Raw genomic sequence first — 20666 nt, 5'->3', positions numbered from 1 at the left:
TCCATTAAGCGAAGATAACATAAGATGCAGACTGTTGGCTCTTATCTGTTCATATTCTATAATTCTTTAATGAAATGCACTTGCTATTGTGATACAGATAACACTAACAAAACATAGGCCTTCATAAATCTTTAGATTAGATTCCCTACAGTGTGGAAACAGGCCTTTTAGCCCCAACAAGTCCACACCGACCCTTCGAAGCGTTACCCACCCAGACCCATTCCCCTATGTTTACCCCTGATTAATGTGCCTAACACTACTAGCAATTTAGCATAGCCGATTCACCTAACGTGAGCATCTTTGGACTGTGAGAGGAAACCGCAGCACCCGGAGGAAACCCATGCAAACATGGGTAGATGTGCAAACTCCACAGACAGTTGCCCAGGAATCGAACCCATGTCCCTGGCACTGTGAGGCAATAGTGCTAACCTCTGAGCCACTGTGCCGCCCTTATAAAGCACTATAGTTATTTTATTGATGGTAATAGACAGAGAATTCAAGATTTTAAATATAAGTATGATAAAGATTTGACAGGATCTCAGTTATAAAAGGGGTCATGATTTGGGAGGAATCTTAGAAGTGATGGTGTTGCCCAGATCTTGTGCTTTTGAAAAATTATCATGTTACAGAACTGAGAAGTGCTGTCAAAGTAAGATGGACTGAGTTGACACAATTCAATTTGTAGAAAACAGAACTGGTTGCAGCATCAAACATTACCACTAAATTGAGTCGTAACTATCCACGAGAGTGGGGGCACGGACTTCCCATAGCAGGAAAAAATGCGATAGTCACAAGCCCGTCCCCCCAAAATACACAGTACATGCCCAATGAAACACAACCATATCCTATAAATGTTGGAAATGTATTAAAACGTTTTAATAAACAAATTTAAACTCAGTACATTACTGAAAAGAAAAATCTGTAGATAATAGAACAATATTTTAGAATACTGTACGGGGCTAAATCATAAAATACACAGACAGAACAGCACCTTTAATAGAATAAATTCAGATACACGTCAACGAGAAGAGAAGCAGGGAAGAGGCATCGAGTTGTTACACTTCTACAGGCTTTGTGGTTAGCTTTTGTAAAGAATACTATGGGCGGGGTGGGGGGTGCTATAATGCCCCTTCTTTAATTCCTTCCAAACATCTGTATAGGGAGACAAAATATTTTTGATTTTACTTTAAACTCGAATGCTGTCCTTGACTGATGGATTGTATTTAAACAATAAATTCTTCAATGCTTTGAAGTTCTTGTTACCTCTGCCATATTCTCAAGAATCACTAAACATAGATTTCAATTCCTTCCTCTTCTTCAGCTGATTCCTCAGACTCACTGTCTTTCAATTCTTTAAAATCTTCTGTTATTGGCTCTTTTCTTTTCATCAACTCTAAGATCTCTTTCTCCGCCATGTCTCCTCCAACCTCAAATCAGTTCAACCACACAATGGATTTCTGTTAAGGACTGAAATTCCACTAAGTCATTCGCCACCTCTGATTGTAACTTCCACTTACAAGCATTGACCATGCCTGACATCTGTTCATCCTGAGATTCATTTATGGTACTGGTGCAGCCATCCTTCCGATATTTTCCTACATTGACAACACCATCACCATTGACAAATGCATCCAAAAATGCACCTTGGATAATAGGTCTTAAAATGTTGAGGTCACATCCTAGTCGACAGGCTGGATAAAAGATTATCAAGGCACTTTGGGTGGCCCAGAACGTAATCCAAAAATCATCTTGAATTCCATTCTTCTATCTTGCAGATATCTGCCAACCTTCCTTATGAATCAGTTACAACATCAATCCAAAAAAAAAACAAACAGTCGCTGCAATCCAAGCCCTGATGGCTTGTAAAATTCAGGTATAATAGGTTTTTGCTTCAAAAGGGGAAAACCATGGATTTCTCAGATTATATAAAAGCATGGGTTTCAATACATGGCTGGTAGCATTGCTACAAGATAGTCACACAGTTCTTTGCAGCCTTGAAGTCTGAAACCCTTTTCTCATCTTGAGATATTTGCTCACATTAACATATGCTTCCACCATAATGTTTAGTCAGCATTAAAAACCGGTTTGGGTTTATACCTTCTCTCTTTGATAAGTTTCTGTAACTCCTCTAGATTCATCTGGGCTGTGTCATGATTTGTGCTAATGGTACCTCCTCTCATGAGCTCACATTATGCAATGAAAAAGGCTTCCTGAAGTTATAAAACCATCCCTTGTTGGCTGCAAATGTTCCTTTGCTTCAGGTCATCGCTCACAACCAGTCATCTCATGAAATACATTGTCTTGTCCCATAGCTTTGGCTTAAAGTGTTGGTAGGTCAACAGGATCACTTTGTTTAGATTAGAAAGTGGGGCAAGCTAGTACAATTATAACATTCATAACCATTTGGATGAATTTGGGATATCTGGTCAGCATGGATAAGTTGAACTGAAAGGTCCGTTTCAAAACGTACAATTCTCTGACCATCCGCAACGTGAATGGATCTCACCAGTCGTTCCTGCTCTGTGGAGGTATTCTTGCTCTTTGGAGTTGAGCTCATGACCTATCAAATTGACCCCACCAGTTACTCACTCCCACTGTTTGGAGGTATTCTTGCTCTTTTGGAATGATCTCAAGACCTAGTGAATGGAATCCATCAACTGTTCCTGCTCTTTGGAGGCATTCCCACTCTTCGGAGCCAAATTTGTGACCTATCAAATTGACCACACTAGTTACATGCTCCTGTTCTTGGAGAGCATTCTTGCTCTTTTTTGGCCAACCTTACAACATTTCCGACAGATATCATGAGTAGTCCCACACCTTGGGAGCAGTCTTTGGAAACAATCTCATGACTTTCTGAGGGGACCTCACAAGTATGAAGATCTGGGGATAGAAAATCTACAGATAATGAGGAAAAGGTATACATAAAGTATCTCTGATACATCTGGGCTCCAGTTTCTAGGAAATTAACAATTCTTAACCGCTAATATGCTTTGTAACTTGGCTGCTTTGCCTTGTGACACCCAAGAAGATTAAAGTAATATTTCCATGTAAGTAACAAACACCAGTTTACATTTCTGTGAATACTTCCTAGTAAACCTCTCTTTTTAAGACAAGACAAAGAAACTCTGACTCAAACAGGACTAGGTTCAGGGGTAATCGGCTACATAATGCAAATGTTTGACTAGAATACCAATAGAACCCAGTGACTGTTTTTCAGACTGGAAGATGGTAGTGGTGTCTCCCAAGAGGCAATGCTAAATCCATTGCTTATTTTGCTAAATAGATCTTGAAATGTAGAATCAAATTTCAATACTAATTACAGTTACCAAAAGTGGCAAACCGGGAAGACAAACAAATTGCCTACAACAGGACGGACAGGCTAGCAAAATGTGCAGCTGAGCGACAGATGATGTTTAATGGAGAAACCAGAAGTGGTGCAATTTGTCAGAATGGGTGGGGAGGGGCAGTACAGCAATAATGGTGTAATTCTAAAATCTGTGCTAGAAAGAGCAGCAAGACTGAATATATGTTGAAGGAGGCACCATCTGGTGACTGTGGCAACTACTCCAGGATGAGGCAGATGCACCTCTACCGCTTCCCAAGGTCTCCCAGTGAACATGCAGCACATCTCAGGCTTAATCTCCCAGCCCATGCCAGTCCACAGCTAGGCCCAGAAGCCTGATGGCAGAGGCAGTGACGGGTTTGATTCCAGCCCAGGACCCTGTGGCGTTGGTTGCCTCTATGAAGTTAGCCCAGCATGAAGTCATGGTGGCAGTGTAGGCGTAATCAGATGGCGCCAGAGTGTGGCAGCTCTTTGTTCCAGAGGAAATGGTGCAACACAGGGCGGTTGTAGCAGTATTATCAGTTTAGCAGCAGGGACTCAAGGCATCTGGGTGAAGAAGCCCGATCCAGGCTTATGGCTGAGCTAGAAGTGGAAGCTGGATCAAAGATCACCTAGCTTTGAGATAAGACTATAAGATGAACTTTATTGTTTTACTTTTCTGGCTTTTTTTAAAAAAAGTTTATTTTTTGTGTTTTAAGCAACACTTTTCATTGTATTTGTTAGAAATACATTTGACAATAAATAAATCACATCAAATCAAGGAACAAAAATATCTCAGGGTGCAAATGCAATAATGTTTGAAGAGGCAGACCATACTGAGAGTGCAATTAGGCTATGATATATATTATGCTTCATAAACAAATGCATCGACTACTAAAGCAGGGAGGTCACGCAGAACCACCACAAATCTTTGGTCAGGCACTAAATAGAAAACTGCATTCAGTTTCAGTCACACACAATGAAAGATGACAAGGTCCCTGAAATGGCGCAGGGGAGATTTACTGGAATGATTCCAGGGATATTGGGGGTTACTGACAAGTTTAGTTTGGAAATTCTGAAGTTAATACCCTTTGTTGTAAGGAGAACGAGGAAATTTCAGAGAGAAGTACAGATGATAATAGGTTGGATAAGACAAAGAAAAACCCCTGACATAAGCGGATTGTACAATGCCTACAGAATCCAGATTTAAGATGTTAGCTAAGACATCAAGAGGAATGCAAGGAAGAACGTTTTGTACACTGTTAGTGGTAATGGCCTGGAATTCACTGCCTACAAGGGTGGAAGCTAAAGCAAGAAACAATTTCAAAAGGAAACTGGACAGACACTTCAAGGAAATACGCTTGCAGAGCTACAGGAGCTGAGCAGAGGATTTAAATTCCTGAAGAAGGGCTTATGCCCGAAACATCGAATCTCCTGTTGGATGCTGCCTGACCTGCTGCGCTTTTCCAGCAACACATTTTCAGCTCTGATCTCCAGCATCTGCAGACCTCACTTTCTCCTAGAGGATTTAAATTGCTTGGATTACTACTCCAGGGAGCCAGCATGGACTTGATGAACCAAATGACCTTCCATGTGGTACATGATTCAATGATTTCAAGAACTGGAAAAGACGGTTTAAATAAAGGAAATTTTATAAAGGTTTTTCCAGAACATCCTGCAAAGTTCATAGCAGGGAAGGCACAACAAATTCTTGCAAAGTACTTTGAATGCCCTAGAAAACAAGGGATTAAAAAGATTTCTACTCCTTGAGTTGAGACAACTCCACTGACATTAAATGCCCATGTTCATGTGGCAATGTCCTTCCTGGTATGCTGAACCACACCTGACTACAAAATTATTGCTATTTAAAAATACTTTTGAGAACTTCCCACAGACTTTTCCATCAAAACTGAGAAGTACATTATTTCTAGTGGCTTACATAGATGGAAGAAGAGTAATGAAAAGATAAACCATCTGAAAGACAGAATTATAGCAAAAGGATTCTTTATCCTAATCTAATCAAAAGTAGCTTCAAAATTTCCAAAGTCTATAAAGTACTTAAAATCAATAATATTAGTGACTTGTTTAAAAGTTCTTTGGAGGAATAATGGTAGGAATTTTTCATGCTCTTTTTGTTAGTTTTCAAGGTGTTGAATGAATAAATGAAGACTTAATAAAATATGCCTGCAAGCTTACCTCTCCATAAATCCTAAACGTGCCAGTTTCTTCATCAAGCTCGATTGCTGTGACACCAGGAACTTTTCTTGCTTGCTGAATGTTGGAACCATGGGTTCCAATTGCCAGACCCATGAGATCTTCTCTGACCGTGAATTCCTCTTGGAAAGCAGCTGCGAGCTGCTTGGTACTCTGACGGTTAAAAATCACAAGAGCTAATTATTTCAGTTAACACAAACTAGACATTTGTGATGGTCATGAATAAACAGTGAACAGAGGAGCAGTACAAACAAGAATTTTCAAAATCTCAAAAAAAATTTGGTATGTAAACCAGTTTTATATCATTTATTTAAACAGATTTGCTTGAAAACTAATGATTCTGTTAGTAGCAATTATATTTGCTGACAAAAGTAATTACAATTTCCAACAATGAAATAACATACATGACACAAAAGACTTGATCTTGAAACATCAATTTATTATAGTCGAGCTGTTAACATTGAAGCATGTGCTATAAAGGAGGCAGATGGCAGTTCAAATTCCCAAGCCATAATATAACCTGTAAAAGGAACGGATTAAGTGGAGCTGGAACACCCCACCAATCAACTGGGAATAATCCTTGGGCTATCAGTGTAGCATAAGTGATAACTTCTCATAATACTGCTCATCATCTTGATTAAACTGTTTAGAAATGGTTTAACAGAACAAAATAATTAAAATAATCTGACCCTCCACGTACAATTTTTAGTTGCGCTCAGACTTGTACACAAACATCATTAAGGGATGTAAGAGGTTAAACAAATACTTCATTGAACATGCATGCACACGTTTGCTTCAGCTCAACAAAATTGGCGAAAACCATTTTCCTATTCATTCCTTAAGGCAATGCCTTGAACAGTCAGTGAACTGGTATAATGTCAAAAAAAAACTATTAACTGGTGCAATCTCCACGGCAAAGTTCAGCACTCTCCTCTCATTAATATACATTTTGTTTTCCTTTTGCTTAAGTATTTCTTGCAAATTGTCCTGATGAGTAAAATGCAAAGCTTCAACCAAATGTGTCTTTGATCTCAAGTTTTATATTACCAATCTGTTTTTTTTGACATGCTGTAAATGAATAAACATTGCAGTAGTTTATGAGGATTATTGAACAGAAGTATCTGTAGACTATTTAGGTCCCGGAATTTAATTCACCAGTCGTTCAATTAGATCATGGCAACTCTGCAATCTAATTCTTTTATCTACTTTTGTCAAATCTCTTAATATCCCTGGATTATACAATCTATCGAACACAAATTTAAAGCTAACAAGTGATCAAGCATCAACTGCTATTTGAACAACACCAATCTGTGTGTCGAAGTGTTCCTAATTTCACTCGTGATGGGTCAAGCTCTATTCTTTCAACAGTGCTCCGACTCCCAGATGCCCCAACCAGCAGTAATAGGTAATCACTAATCACCTTGTCATTTTCCCTTCATGTAACAAAAACTTCAACCTTTGAAATTCAGGGAGAACAGCCCTAACTCTCCTTGCAATTTAACTCTTGGAGTTCAGTTACCATTCTGGTAAATCTATGCTAAAAGATTCTAAAGGTGTTTTACCCAGAACTGTTCTCAGTACTTTAGACTTGGTCAAATCAGAGCTTTGGATAGCTCAACCATGACTTCTACCATGGCGGCACGGTGGCACAGTGGTTAGCACTGCTGCCTCACAGCGCCTGAGATCCGGGTTCAATTCCCGCCTCAGGCAACTGACTGTGGAGTTTGCACGTTCTCCCCGTGTCTGCGCGGGTTTCCTCCGGGTGCTCCGGTTTCCTCCCACAGTCCAAAGATGTGCGGGTCAGGTGAATTGGCCATGCTAAATTGCCCAATGTGTTAGGTAGGGGGTAAACATAGGGGGGTGTGTGTGGGTTGCGCTTTGGCGGGTCGGTGTGGACTTGTTGGGCCGAAGGGCCTGTTTCCACACTGTAAGTAATCTAATCTAATCTAATCTACCCTTTTTACATCTGGAGGTCCAAAATACAATGCCAGTACTTCATTAGTCTCAATTATTTTCTGTGCCATGACATTTTAATTATCTAATTACTTGGAACCCCATATCTTTTTCAGATCTCCGCTGTCTTAGCTTTCACTAAGCTTAATAAAAAGTGTACAACTGAATTATTTGAGACAGTGCACTTCACTTCAGGCTAGACACAAGGTTCTCACATTCCTTTTCACAGCAAACAAAACAGTATCCAGTTTAAGCTGGATTCTCCTTTCCTAAAATTTTCAGGTATAACAATCTTAGGATTGATCAATAGAATAATATAATTTGGATTTTTTTTAAAATTCGCTTATATTTGGAATCCTCAATGAATCAATCCTTTTTGGCAAGGATTTTGTCTCTTCTCAATTGTAATCCTTTAAAAAATAATCGAGAAATAATTCTACATTTATTAAATTAATCACAATATATAAATAAGCTTGTAAATCTTTAAAGAAGTTGAGCTCCAAGGACATCTCAGTGGAAGAGGTGAATGATACTTCAATTATTCTATTCAGTTCTCAAACCATGTTATAAAACTAAGTGGATAAGTGGAGTCAGAACACCTCCCCAATCAGTTATAATGTATCTATCCTCAGTCTACCGAAATCATATCAATGCTGGTGTCTCAGTATACCACACATCATCTTGGTGACAAAATATACAAACGTTTAACAGAACAAACAAGTCTGAACATCTAGAATCTCCGAGTTGTCTAGGTCAAGGATTACTAAATTTTCTGAAATTATGAAGTTGTAAAAAATTTTAAACCTCTATTTTTTGACCACCTCCATCTCTTGCTAAGCTTATCCTTTAAAGGAAGGACAAACCCTCTCTTTGCCATGGCACAAACACATATTAAAAATTGTAGAAATTGCCTTTTGTGTATCATAATTAATTTTCTCATCCCCCTTTAAGCAGTTCTTCTTGTATTTCAGATCCTTGGTCTCCAGGAAATAAATATTGACTAACAAGTTATGTGCGGTCTTTGAAAACACAGCAATCCAGAAGTACAATATTTTTGCTTACCTCCAAATGTTTTGTTGCTTCTTCATTCCTGGACACAAGCATGAGCTTTGTGCGAATACTTCGTAAGTGCATGTCACTAAGAATACTGACTCTTTTCACTGTGGCCTCTTTGGTAGACTAGATTTTTAAAAAATGAATATATATAATTTACAACAAACAAAACTTCAATAAAACCCCAATGCTACATCAACACATTTATTTACAGCTTATTAACAGATTTTGATTCGGCTATACCCACCAACACTGTGCGTTTAGTCGCTCTTCTAGTTAGATAATTAGGCAAATGAGCACGAGGTGGCTGTTATCATTTGAAATCATAACTGTTTATTAAGTCTCCATTCTAACAGGACAATAAAGAACTAGAAATATCAGGTTGTAAATTTGCTCACTGAGCTGGTAGATTTGTTCTCAGACATTTCATCACCATGGTAGGTAACATTGTCAGAGAGCCTCTGGTGAAGCATTGGTGTTTCGCCCCGATTGCTATTTATGTGTCTCGATTTGTTGAGGTAGGTGATGACATTTCTGGTTCTGTTTCTGAGGGGTTGGTAAATGAGATCCAAATCTATATGTTTGATAATGGAGTTTCGGTTTGAATGCCAGGCCTTTAGGAATTTCCATGTGTGTCTTTGTTTAGCTTGTCCCAGTCGAACTGGTGTCCCTCTTCGTTTGTGTGCATGGATACCAGTGATAGATGGTCATTTATTTTGGTGGCTGGTTGGTGCTCATGTATAATCGTGGCTAGCTTCCTGCCTGCTTGTCGCGGTCCTTGCAGGCTATTTCCTATTTGACATTCTTCCTGCCCGTTGTTGGTATGGGGTTCTTTAAATTCGTCAGGAGCTGTTTCAGTGCAGTGGTAGTTTTGTGGGCTACCATGATTTTTGGGGCCGGAGTAGTCTGGTCATCATCTCAGGAGATGTCTTTGACGTATGGCAGGGTAGTAAGAATCTCTGGGTCTGTTGTGCAGGAATATGCGGAATGAGTTTATCAGGTGCCCATTGTTCCTGAATACGTTGTACAGGTGTTTTTCCTCAGCTACTCAGTTCCTGGGTTTTGAGGCTCATTTAAATAATGTCATGATGCAGCTCCATTTGTGGATGTTGGGATGATTGCTCCTGAAGTTGAGTGTCTGGTCAGTGTGTGCGTGTGGCTTTCCTGAAGATGCTGGTCTGCAGCTCTCCAATGACTTTTTGTTCTACTGTAACATCGAGGAAGAGGAATCTGTTACTATTCGCTTCCACTTTGGTGAACTTTATACCAATAAAGAATACGGTTTGTGGGTTTCTTCTAATTTGTTGTGATTCATGATGACAAAAGATGTCATCTACATAGCGGACCCAAAGCTTGGGCTGCATGGTGGGAATGGCTGTTCGATCTAATCTCTGCATAACTGGTTCTGCGAAAAGTCCTGATGTTGGTGATCCCATAGGCGTCCCACTGATTTGTTTGTAGATCTTGTCGTTGAAGGTGAAACAGGTTGAGAGGCATAGGTCTACTAGTTTGAAGATACTGTCCTTGCTGATGTTGGCATTTGTGTCCTTGGTTTGTCGATCAATGAGGCCAGTGTTTCTTTGGCTGGGTTGATGTTTATTGATGTGTATAGGGTTGTCACGTCGAAGAAAATCATGGCCTCGTCATCCACTACCTTGGTGTCTTTGACATCAGGATACATGAGCACTAACTTGCCACTGAAAGACGTGACCAACTGTCACTAGTATTCATACACACAGATGAAGAGGAACACCAGTTTGACTGGGACTACACATCCATCCTGGGACAGGCTAAACAAAGACACAGGCAGGAGGCCTGGCATTCAAACCATTAACAAACAAACAGATTTGGACCCCACTTACCAACCTCTCAAACAGAACTGGGAATTATATCACCTACCACAACTAACCAAGACATAAATAGCAAGTGGGGCAGAACACCAACGCTTCACTGGAGGCTCACTGATGATGATGACGACAAAACATCGGAGAACAAATCTACCAGCTCAGTGAGCAAACTTACAACCTGATCCACAATACACTATACAGCTCATGTCCATAATTCCTTTTCCATTCTGTTATGGACTCAGTGAGAACATTTAAAGTTCCCAGAGCTCAAGAATCTCAAATATTCAAAACTCTGTGTTGATGTTTCTTTGAATCTTAAGCAGTCAACCCACTTATGCTTGAGATAAAGGGTTAAAGGGATATTAAAGGGATGTCCCAAGGCTAGGATGGGATGTCTGTCTTATAGGTAGAATGCAAGGAATTTACACTCCCTATGCCTTGCCAGAGCCATTTGCATGGCCATTTCCTAGTCATTCAGAGTAAAAGAATTACATTATCACCCCCTATTCAGAAATCAATAAGAACATTGCAGTTGGAATTCTGACTGCTCTCTGCAGTTAAAAAATGATTCATAACACATTTGGCCATGAAGGGATGATTTACATTTCATTGTTTCTGGAAATGATCAGGTCACTGCATTGTGTCTTGAGTGACTACGAGGGAGTGGCTGGGGGTTGTCTTGTGGGTATTATGGACTGTGATGTAAAGATTTTGTATTAAAAGGAGAACTGTTCCATTGTTCAGGGAGCTTCTCTCAACATGCTTCACAAGCATTGCGAGGAGTGTTAAGTGATCCTCCAAAACCTGTTCTATGCTCAATAAAATTTGGTTGTTCGCAGAAGTTGGCATCTGCAGCTGCATCAAATGTGTAAGAATCTCAAGAAAAAGAGCCTAATATTCTGAGACTATGACTCTTATATCGACACTCTCCATCAACAGCATGTACCATATTTAACCCTCAGAATTTTAAATGTTTTCATTAGATTACCTCTCAATCCTCTAAAATCCAGGCACATGGACCAGTTTTTCTCAATACTCAACTTGTAGCACAGCCCCCTCAGTCCGACAACCAAACAAACTTTTGTTTCACCTCCTAAACAAGTACATTCCTCTTCAGATAAGGAGATCAGCTCTACACATTGGAATAGCTGCTAAAGGCCGATAATTGTATCAAAAACTAGTTTTGAGAATTAAATCTAAACATCTTTTCAGTTCTTACCAAAACCAACAATTGACCAGTGTCAGCACTGTAGAAAATGCAATCTGCTTCAGTTGCCTTCTTAAAGTCCTTATGTGCATTTTCATGTGCACAGCTGGATAGGAAAAAGAATGCAGTATTAACTCCAGATTATCCATTCCTGCATTCAACAGCAAATATAAATACCACAGACAAACTAAATATCAAAACATTGATGAGAGGCAAAAGCCATGTTTGAAAACAAAAATAGAAACATTGGAAAAAACTGACTTAAGGATAATGAAGGCAAAACCTTCTTGAAAATAATAGCTTATTTCTGAATCACAATCAAACATTACATGAGACAGCAATTCAGGCTGCATGCCTGCGTTAACTAACTGGAAGTTTGTCTTCCACACGGCTACTCCTAGCCCACAGCTGTTTTATTTTCCCTTTTCCAAGGACACACGCAATCCCCTGTCGAAAATTACAACTAAATCTGCTTCCATCAAACTTTTTAATAGTGCATTCCAGCTCATAATTCGGTAAGAATAAACATTTATCTTCTCTCAAACTGTCTTAGTGAATATCAGAAATTGATGTCTTACAGACTCAAATGCTCACCACGCAGGAGGATGCCTTTGGCCCATCATGTCCGTAATAGTCAGATGCAACTGCACTAATCCCATATCCCAGCTCTTGGCCCATAGCCCTAACTGTTGTCGCCACATAAATGAATATCTAAATACTGTCTAAATGTTACAAGTGTTTCTGACTCAAATCACCTTTTCAGGCTGAGTTCTGGACCATAACCATCCTTGATGAGAAAAAAATTCGCAGCTTTCATCTTAACCTTCTTTGTCTTATCTTAAATCTATCCAGGTAAAAACAATGACTGCAGATGCTAGAAACCAGATTCTGGATTAGAGTGGTGCTACCCAAATGGTTCAGGCAGCATCTGAGGAGCAGGAAAATCGACGTTTCGGGCAAAAAGTCCTTCATCAGGAATAAAGGCACAGCGCCTGAAGAGTGGAGAGATAAATGAGAGGAGAGTGGGGGTGGGGATGAAGGTGATAGGTCAGGGAGGAGGGTGGAGTGGATAGGTGGAAAGGAAGATAGGCAGGTAGGACAAGTCATGGGGACAGTGCTGAGCTGTGAGTTTGAAACTGGGGTGAGGTGGGGGGGGGGGGGGGGGGGGGGGGAAGAGAGAGAGAAAAGGGGAAATGAGGAAACTGGTGGCGAAGTCCACACTGATGCCCTGGGGTCGAAGTCTTCTGAGGCAGAAGATGAGGCATTCTTCCTCCAGGTTTTGGGTGGTGAGGGAGTGGCGGTGGAGGAGGCCCAGGACCTCCATGTCCTCGGATGAGTAGGGGGGGGGGGGGGGGGGGGGGGGGAGTTGGAATGTTGGGCCACAGGGTGGTGTAGTTGATTGGTGCGGGTGTCCCAGAGATGTTCACTAAAAGTGCTCTGCTAGGAGGCATCCAGTCTCCCCAATGTAGAGAAGACCGCCTCGGGAGCAACGGATACAATAAATGATATTGTTGGATGTGCAGTTAATACTTCGATGGATGTGGAAGGCTCTTTTGGGGCCTTGGATGGAGGTGAAGGAGGTGTGGGCACAGAGTTTGCAATTCCTGTGGTGGCAGGGGAAGGTGCCAGGACGGGAGGGGGAGTTGTTGGGGGGCGTGGACCTGACCAGGTAGTCACGGAGGCAACAGTCTTTGCGGAAGGAGGAAAGGGGTGCAGAAGTAAATATATCCCTGGTGGTGGGGTCAGTTTGGAGGTGGTCAAATGGTCATCGGATGATTTGGTTGATGCAAAGGTTGGTAGAGTGAAAGGTGAGCACCGGGGGGTTCGGTCCTTGTTACAGTTGGAGGGGTGGGGTCTGAGGGCAGAGGTGCGGGATGTGGACGAGACGCATTGGAGGGCATCTTTAACCACGTGGGAAAGAAAATTGCAGTCTCTCAAGGAGGAGGCCACCTGGTGTGTTCTGTTGTGGAACCGGTCCTTCTGGAAGCAGATATGGCAGAGGGGGAGGAATTGGGAATACGGGATAGCATATTTGCAGGAGGTAGGGCGTGAAGAGGTGTAATCCATGTAGCTGCGTGAGTTGGTGGGTTTGTAAAAAATGTCTGTGTCAAATCGGTCATCATTAATGGAAATGGAGGGGTCCAGGAAGAGGAGGGAGGTATCAGAGATGGTCCAGGTAAATTTAAGGTCAGGATGGAAGGTGTTGGTCAAGTTGATGAATTGCTCAACCTCCTCGCAGGAGCACCAATGCAGTCATCAACATAGCGAAGGAAGAGGTGGGGAGTCGTGCCGGTGCAACTACTGAAGATGGACTGTTCTATGTAGCCAACAAAGAGACAGGCACAGCTGGGGCCCATACGGGTGCCCATGGCTACCCCTTTGGTCTGGAGGAAGTGGGAGGATTTGAAGTAGAAATTGTTACGGGTGAGGACCAGTTCGGCCAAACGAATGAGTGCGTCGGTGGAAGGGTACTGTTCGGGATGTCGGGAGAGGAAGAAACAGAGGGTTTGGAGGCCCTGGTCATGGCGGGTGGAGGTGTGGAGGGATTGGATATCCATGTTGAAAATGAGGTGTTGAGGGCCAGGGAAACGGAAGTCTCGGAGGAGGTGGAGGGCATGGATGTGTCTCGAACGTATGTGGGGAGTTCCTGGACTAGGGGGGATAGGACAGTGTCGAGGTAGGTAGAGAGGAGTTCAGTGGGGCAGGAGCAGGCTGAGACAATGTGTCAGCCAGGGTGGTCAGGCTTGTGGATCTTGGGAAGGAGGTAGAACCGGCCGGTGCGGTGTTCCCGGACTATGAGGTTGGATGCTGTGGGTGGGAGATTTCCTGAGGTGATGCGGTTCTGTATGGGCTGGGAGATGATGGTTTGGTGATGGGGTCATGGTCGAGGCGGCGGTAGGAGGTGTTGTCCTCGAGTTGGCGTCTGGCTTCAGTGGTGTAGAGGTCAGTACGCCAGACTACCACTGCACCCCCTTTATCTACTGGCTTGATGGTGAGGTCAGGATTGGAGCAAAGGGAGTGGAGGCCAGTGCATTGTGAGGGTGAGAGGTTGGAGTGGGGCAGGCAGGTTGAGGCGGTTAATGTCTCGGCGGCACTTGGAAATGAAGAGGTCGAGGGCAGACAGTAGGCCAGCATGAGGTGTCCAGGTGGATGAAGTGTGTTGGAGGCAGGTAAAGGGGTCCTCGGAAGGTGGGCGGGAGTCCCGATTGGAAAAATAAGCTCGGAGGCACAGGCAGCGGAAGAAGTGTTCAACCCTTTCATTCATTGAAAACGTGCCTTGCCACTTTTCCTATACCCCTCAACCTTCTCTTCCAATTGGTCTTCTGGTTATGAACCTCTCCATGGAAAACGGTCCTCACTTACTCTATTAAAACTCTTCATAATATTAAATATTTGCATTAAATCCTCTTTTAATCTTCTTTACTTTGGGCAAAGCAATCCTAACCTTTGTCTCCCCACAAAATTCCTCTTCTCTAGTACCCATCTAGTAAATCACTTCTACTTCCTATATAAAAACCTTGACATCTTTTCTGAAATATGGAAACAAATCACTGCTATAAAGTTCAACTAGTGCACAATAATTGGTTTGCAGAGCCTCCTTGCTTTAGTTCTCCATCATCTGCACACCTAACATTTATGTGGATGAAATCCCAAATCTCCATTAACGTATGTACAATTTAGTTTTCTTACTTACTTCAAACTTCCTTTGAAAAGGAATCACTCCTGCATTAAATTTCATCGATCATATACTCGTCCATTTCACCAATCCATGATCTTTTTGAAGTCACGACTATTCTCCTCAAATTCCTACATTTTATGCTATCTGTAATCTTTGAAATAATGCCTCCCTTCATTCATAATGCAAGTCATAAATGTACATTAAAAAGGTCCAGTGATCCCAGCATCAGTCCATGCAGACACTATATTTGTCCCACCAGTCTGATAAAAGACACTCCACTCTACCTCTTAGCCAATTCTGTACCAAGGTGTCAGTGCTTTTAATCTTTTTGCTACCAGTAAGTCTATTATATTCAACTTCAATCACTTTCTGAAAATCCATATTCATAACATTTACTGCACTTCCATAACCAACCTTCACTCTTACTTCATTTTAAGATGTAATAAAGGGGTGTAATTTATATATTTAAAAGAAGAGAGCTTGGATTTAAAACTACTGACGTGAGTGTTGGTTTATTTTTAAGAAGGAATTGAAAATTAAGCAGGTCAATCGTTCTGAAACCATTATAAGTATGAGCCTCCTGGAATATGAATAGAGGTTTGTTTATACCATAAAAGGTTATGACTGATGACAGAAAACGTTAAGCTATTAGGTTAAAATGAGCAATATCTGTGCTCCCTTTTTCAATGAAAGGCCACACAATAAAATGGAAAAAACATGAAAAATAAGTCAGATTTTATTCTGGAATCAGTAGTAACATGAGCTGACACCAAAACAGATATAATGTTCTAAGTACATAAAGGTCAGAACTGTAAACCAATTGCAAGAGACAAATGCAAGAGAATAATGAAAAGACATTTGAATTCAGCAGGTGGTCAATCTGATTAGCTGACAAGGGGTCTTTATTTATATTCTGCAATAATTGAGGTGGTAATAGGATATTGTCCTAAGTTAAATATGTTAAGCCAAACATTTATTCTCTACTTACGCTTCTCTTAAGTCATCAGGGACATCAATTGTGCACTTGAAGAAAGTATTCTTCGTAACTGTCTTGTTTGGGTTCATCGGCCGTAAACGCTCAAAAGTAACAATTTCATTGTACGTTGCATCACAGGCAGCATATTCAATTACATAAAACTGCAGAAAACAAATAGATGTCAAATCTGGATATAAAATGCACAAAATTTAGTTAAGCTGATCTAAAAGTAAAAGCTACAGCATGTTCTTCTGCAGAAATGTGTCATACATGTAAATTTAACATTGACATATGGTTAAGTAACATTAAGGACCTGAATTTTTAAAAGGATAGTGACATTTGTTGAAAATAAAAATTCAGGGACTATTCTGTGTAACACAATGTAAATTTAGGTTCCTAAAGAAACTCTCAAAGAGCCTACCACAGGAGGGATTCAAACATTTAATCCAAGTTGAAGGTTTCAATATGGTCTTAAGCTCAACGATCCCTTCTAGTAAAATATTACAATAACTTTTAACATAAGCACACTTGTTGCATTTGCTCTCCTCAGTATAAGTAACCATTTAACGGATGGTCTTTCAGGCTTCCCAATCAAAAAGACAAGGAAGTCATTCGCAATTCACATTTTGAAAACATAACATGAAAATCCTTTAATAAAGTTTCTTATTTCCCTCTCTGTATCCTTGTAAGGAAACACGTGAAATGCAACTTGTCTTACTCCATTGATTCCAACTGGACAACTTTGATAGACATCATGGTTTATTTAATGACATATTTAACTGCATATAGTTAACCATACATAACTAAAATTTTTTTCTTATTGCATATACTTGAGTAAAACTCATTGTAAAAGTCAACCTCCTATTTTTGGCCAAAAAATCCGGAACTTTCCATATATCTTGTGTAAAAGTCAACCCTAGTTAGAGTAGATTAGATTACATACAGTGCGGAAACAGATCCTTTGACCCAACAAGCCCACACTGACCCTCTGAACAGCAACACACCCAGACCCATTCACCTAACACTACCGGCAATTTAGCATGGACAATTCACCTAACCTGCATATCTTGGACTGTGGGAGGAAACCGGAGCACCTGAAGGAAACCCACGCAGACACGGGAGAATGTGCAAACTCCACACAGACAGTTGCCCGAGGCAGGAATTGAACCTCAGTCTCTGGCGGTGTAAGGCAGCAGTGCTAACCACTGTGCCACTATGCTGCCCTATTCTTCACAGATAACAGATCAACATTTGAATCAAGGTATTATTCTGTACATAAATGTTAATTTTATGCTATTGTGTGTTGATGTACAATTCACACCAATTTGGCACAAAAGTTGACACATCAGGTTAGAGTCAGGTAATAACCTCAAGTCTTGTGCAGGTCAGCTAACCGTAATTTGTTGTGTTTTTTTCTTTATTAGCTCAGAGATCAGTTGGGCTTTTTTAATGATATTGTATTGCGGATTGTAAACCCCTCAAAAGTAGTATCCATGTAATAGTCAACCCCATAAATTTAACCTTACAAATAAGACTAAAAATATTTGATTTTTACATGAGTATACACAATATTTGCACTTTCAATCTATGCTCAGATTTACAAAATGAGAGAGAGAGAGAATGGCTCAAGACAAAATAAGTCAAAATTATCAATCCACATGTAACATTGCATCACATTGCTGTTTATACTAAAGTTTTTAAAGGACTTGGTAAAACTCCTGGCATTTTTATGTACTCACGTAGATTTTAACCAAGCTTGCCATATTCACTGGCGATAGGAGACTCAGTGAAAATCTTCTCACCTCCACCTGTACACGCTGGACAGCAGCCTACACCCAAACTCATACTCCAACCACCTCCGCTCATCCACCATATACATACATGCACACAGACCCATCAGCCCTTCTTTTTAAGCTCCACTCAACTCACCCCAACCAGTCTCCACTGACATCCATTCCCATGAACCCTGAACTCACTCACCTCTCCTCCTACCAACATTTCTCCTTTCTTTTCAGTCTTTGCTACAGATCATTGTCAGTACTCATAATGTAGCAGACCGTGGTTTCTCTTTAACCAGCATCACTGGGAAGTGTACTAGTAATGAACAGCAAATCATTGACCTAGGCCAAGAACTCAGATTCAGATTTCAGAAACCAGCAGGCCAATGAGTGTAACCCTTTGTGTCATAAAAGCACTTGGTATTGATGGCAGTGTTGCAGGCAGTGTAAAGTGGCAACAGCTACTAAGAGAGGACATGGACAGGGACACACAAAGCTGAAACCTGCCACACAGGACCACAGAAAGAGACTCATGCCAATCTACTTCGCCAAACAACATAAAAATTTCTTGTAAGACAACCAAAGTACTACATAAACTTAACAAATCCAGCAGCACATGTGGAAAGAGAAACGGAGTAAACACTGTGTATAATATCACTCTTCTGTTCCGTTACCTCAGTTTCTTTTTCCACCAATGCTGCTAGACCTGCTGAGCTTCTCAAGCACTTTGTTTTTATTTCAAATCTCCGGGGACCACTGTACTTTATTTTCAGTTCAGAAACTTCTCACGTCTGACTAACATAATTTGCAGGTCAAGGCATTCTGTTAAAAAAATACAATCCAGTTCTCTTACTCAATCATCTTGAAATATTAACTTACATCGCCTTTCATCATCCGAACTCTGGCAAGCCACCATCCACATGGCTCTTGTTCATTTGCTCGAGAATAAACCTGAGAAAATGATAATAAAAACAAAACTAATAATTTCAGTGAATAATTCATCCAAAAATTTTATTATAGACCATGCACTCACTCAAAAAAACAAATTTTCAAGAGATGGTAGAGGGTCTGCAAAGGAAAGAGTAAAAACTGGGCAGATGGAGTACAATGTGAGTAAACATGAACTTTTTGGTAGGAAGCATAGAAAACAGTTTACTATTTAAGTGATTGTAGAGATCAATGGTATTGAAGGATGCAAGTGTCCATCTACAGAGAGTTATTTTAGTATGGAAGGACACCAATCCATCCATTATATCAACACTGGCTCTCCAAGCACTCTGACTTAAGTGTCAAACTCTTGCCCTTCCCCACGATCTTGCACATTGTCTGAATAATCATCCAATGCCCTCTCAAATGCCTCAATTGAACCTACTACCACCACAATTCCAAGCAGTGCATTTCAGAGCCAAACAACTTGTTGCATTTCCTTTTGTAAAATCCTTTAAACCTAGGCCCTCTGGTTCACGACTCTTTTTCAAATAGGAACAGTTTCTCCCTATCTGCTTTGCTCAGATCATCCATGATTTTGAAAGCTATCAAATCTCCAAATTTACCTTCTCCTCTTCAAGGGAAGCAGCTCCAATTTCTCCAAAGTATCTTTGAAACGGAAATATTTCATCCATGGAATCATTATTGTTACTTTATCCAATGCATTCACATCCATTATAAAGTGTGGCACCCAGAATTGTACACAAATACTCCAGCTGATCTAACTTCTGTCCTACACAAATTCACTATAACCTACCTGGTCTTGTACATTATATCCCTATTAAGCCTAGAATACTAACAAAAACAGAAATTGCTGGAGAAGCTCAGCAGGATTGGCAAAATCTGTGAAGATAAATCAGAGTTAATATTTCAGGTCCAGTAACCCATCCTCAGAACTGGACCTGAAATGTTAACTCTATTTCTCTCCATAGTTACTGCCAGACCTGCAGAGCTTATCCAGCAATTCCTGCTTTTGTTTCTGACTTACAGCAACTGCGGTTCTTTTCGTTTTTTATTAAGTATAGAATACCATATGCTTTATTCACAGTCCTCTCTATCTGACCTGGTGGAATTTTTTTTTTTAACAAGTCCAAAACTATACGGTATAGATTTAGGGTGAAAGCGAATAATTTAAAAAGGACCTCAGGGGCAATGTTTTCACGCAGAGGGTAGTATGTGTATGGAAGGAGTTGCCAGAGGAAGTGGTGGATGCTAGTATAATTACAACATTTACAAGCCTTCTGGATGTGTATATGAACAGGAAGGGTTTAGAGGGATATGGGCCAAATGCTGGCAAATGGAACTAGATTAAATTAGGATATCTGGTCAGCATAGACGAGTTGGACAAGTGTCTACTGCCATGCTATACAGTTGTAACTCTATAAATGACAGGCTTGCTACGTAGTTTCATAGGGTAGTTCATAGTTAATCATATTGCCTTGGGGTTTGGTGTCACTTGTAGGCAAGACAATTAAGGCAGACAGATATCCTTCCTGACAAGGTCTCAGTGACACTCACTTTTTATTCCAACTGTATTAAATTAATTCAAGTTCCCCAGTTGCTTTCAAAGAATAGCTTGTCAGCACAGATGAGTTGGACTGAAGAATCTGTTCCTGTGACGTACATCTCAATGACTCTGATGCTGATCGT

General features: G+C 40.7%; 1 protein-coding gene across 3 annotated transcripts in view; it reads right to left on the bottom strand.

Annotated features, from left to right (window-relative positions):
• The window catches only part of fxr1 (FMR1 autosomal homolog 1), a 108645-nt gene that overhangs the window by 56391 nt on the left and 31588 nt on the right, over positions 1 to 20666 (bottom strand). For all 3 annotated transcript variants that reach the window (XM_060834734.1, XM_060834735.1, XM_060834736.1), the window contains exons 4-8: positions 18909 to 18980; positions 16264 to 16412; positions 11609 to 11702; positions 8552 to 8668; positions 5519 to 5689 (exon numbers count right to left, since the gene is read on the bottom strand). In XM_060834734.1, coding sequence (XP_060690717.1) covers positions 5519 to 5689; positions 8552 to 8668; positions 11609 to 11702; positions 16264 to 16412; positions 18909 to 18980 — 603 coding nt within the window. The remainder of the gene's footprint in view (positions 1 to 5518; positions 5690 to 8551; positions 8669 to 11608; positions 11703 to 16263; positions 16413 to 18908; positions 18981 to 20666) is intronic.

The sequence above is a fragment of the Hemiscyllium ocellatum genome, chromosome 13 (genome assembly GCF_020745735.1).
Source record: "Hemiscyllium ocellatum isolate sHemOce1 chromosome 13, sHemOce1.pat.X.cur, whole genome shotgun sequence".
Classification (NCBI taxonomy): Eukaryota; Metazoa; Chordata; class Chondrichthyes; order Orectolobiformes; family Hemiscylliidae; genus Hemiscyllium; species Hemiscyllium ocellatum.
The sequence above is the reverse complement of the archived record's forward strand: the minus strand, read 5'-3'. Positions and strand labels throughout refer to the sequence as shown.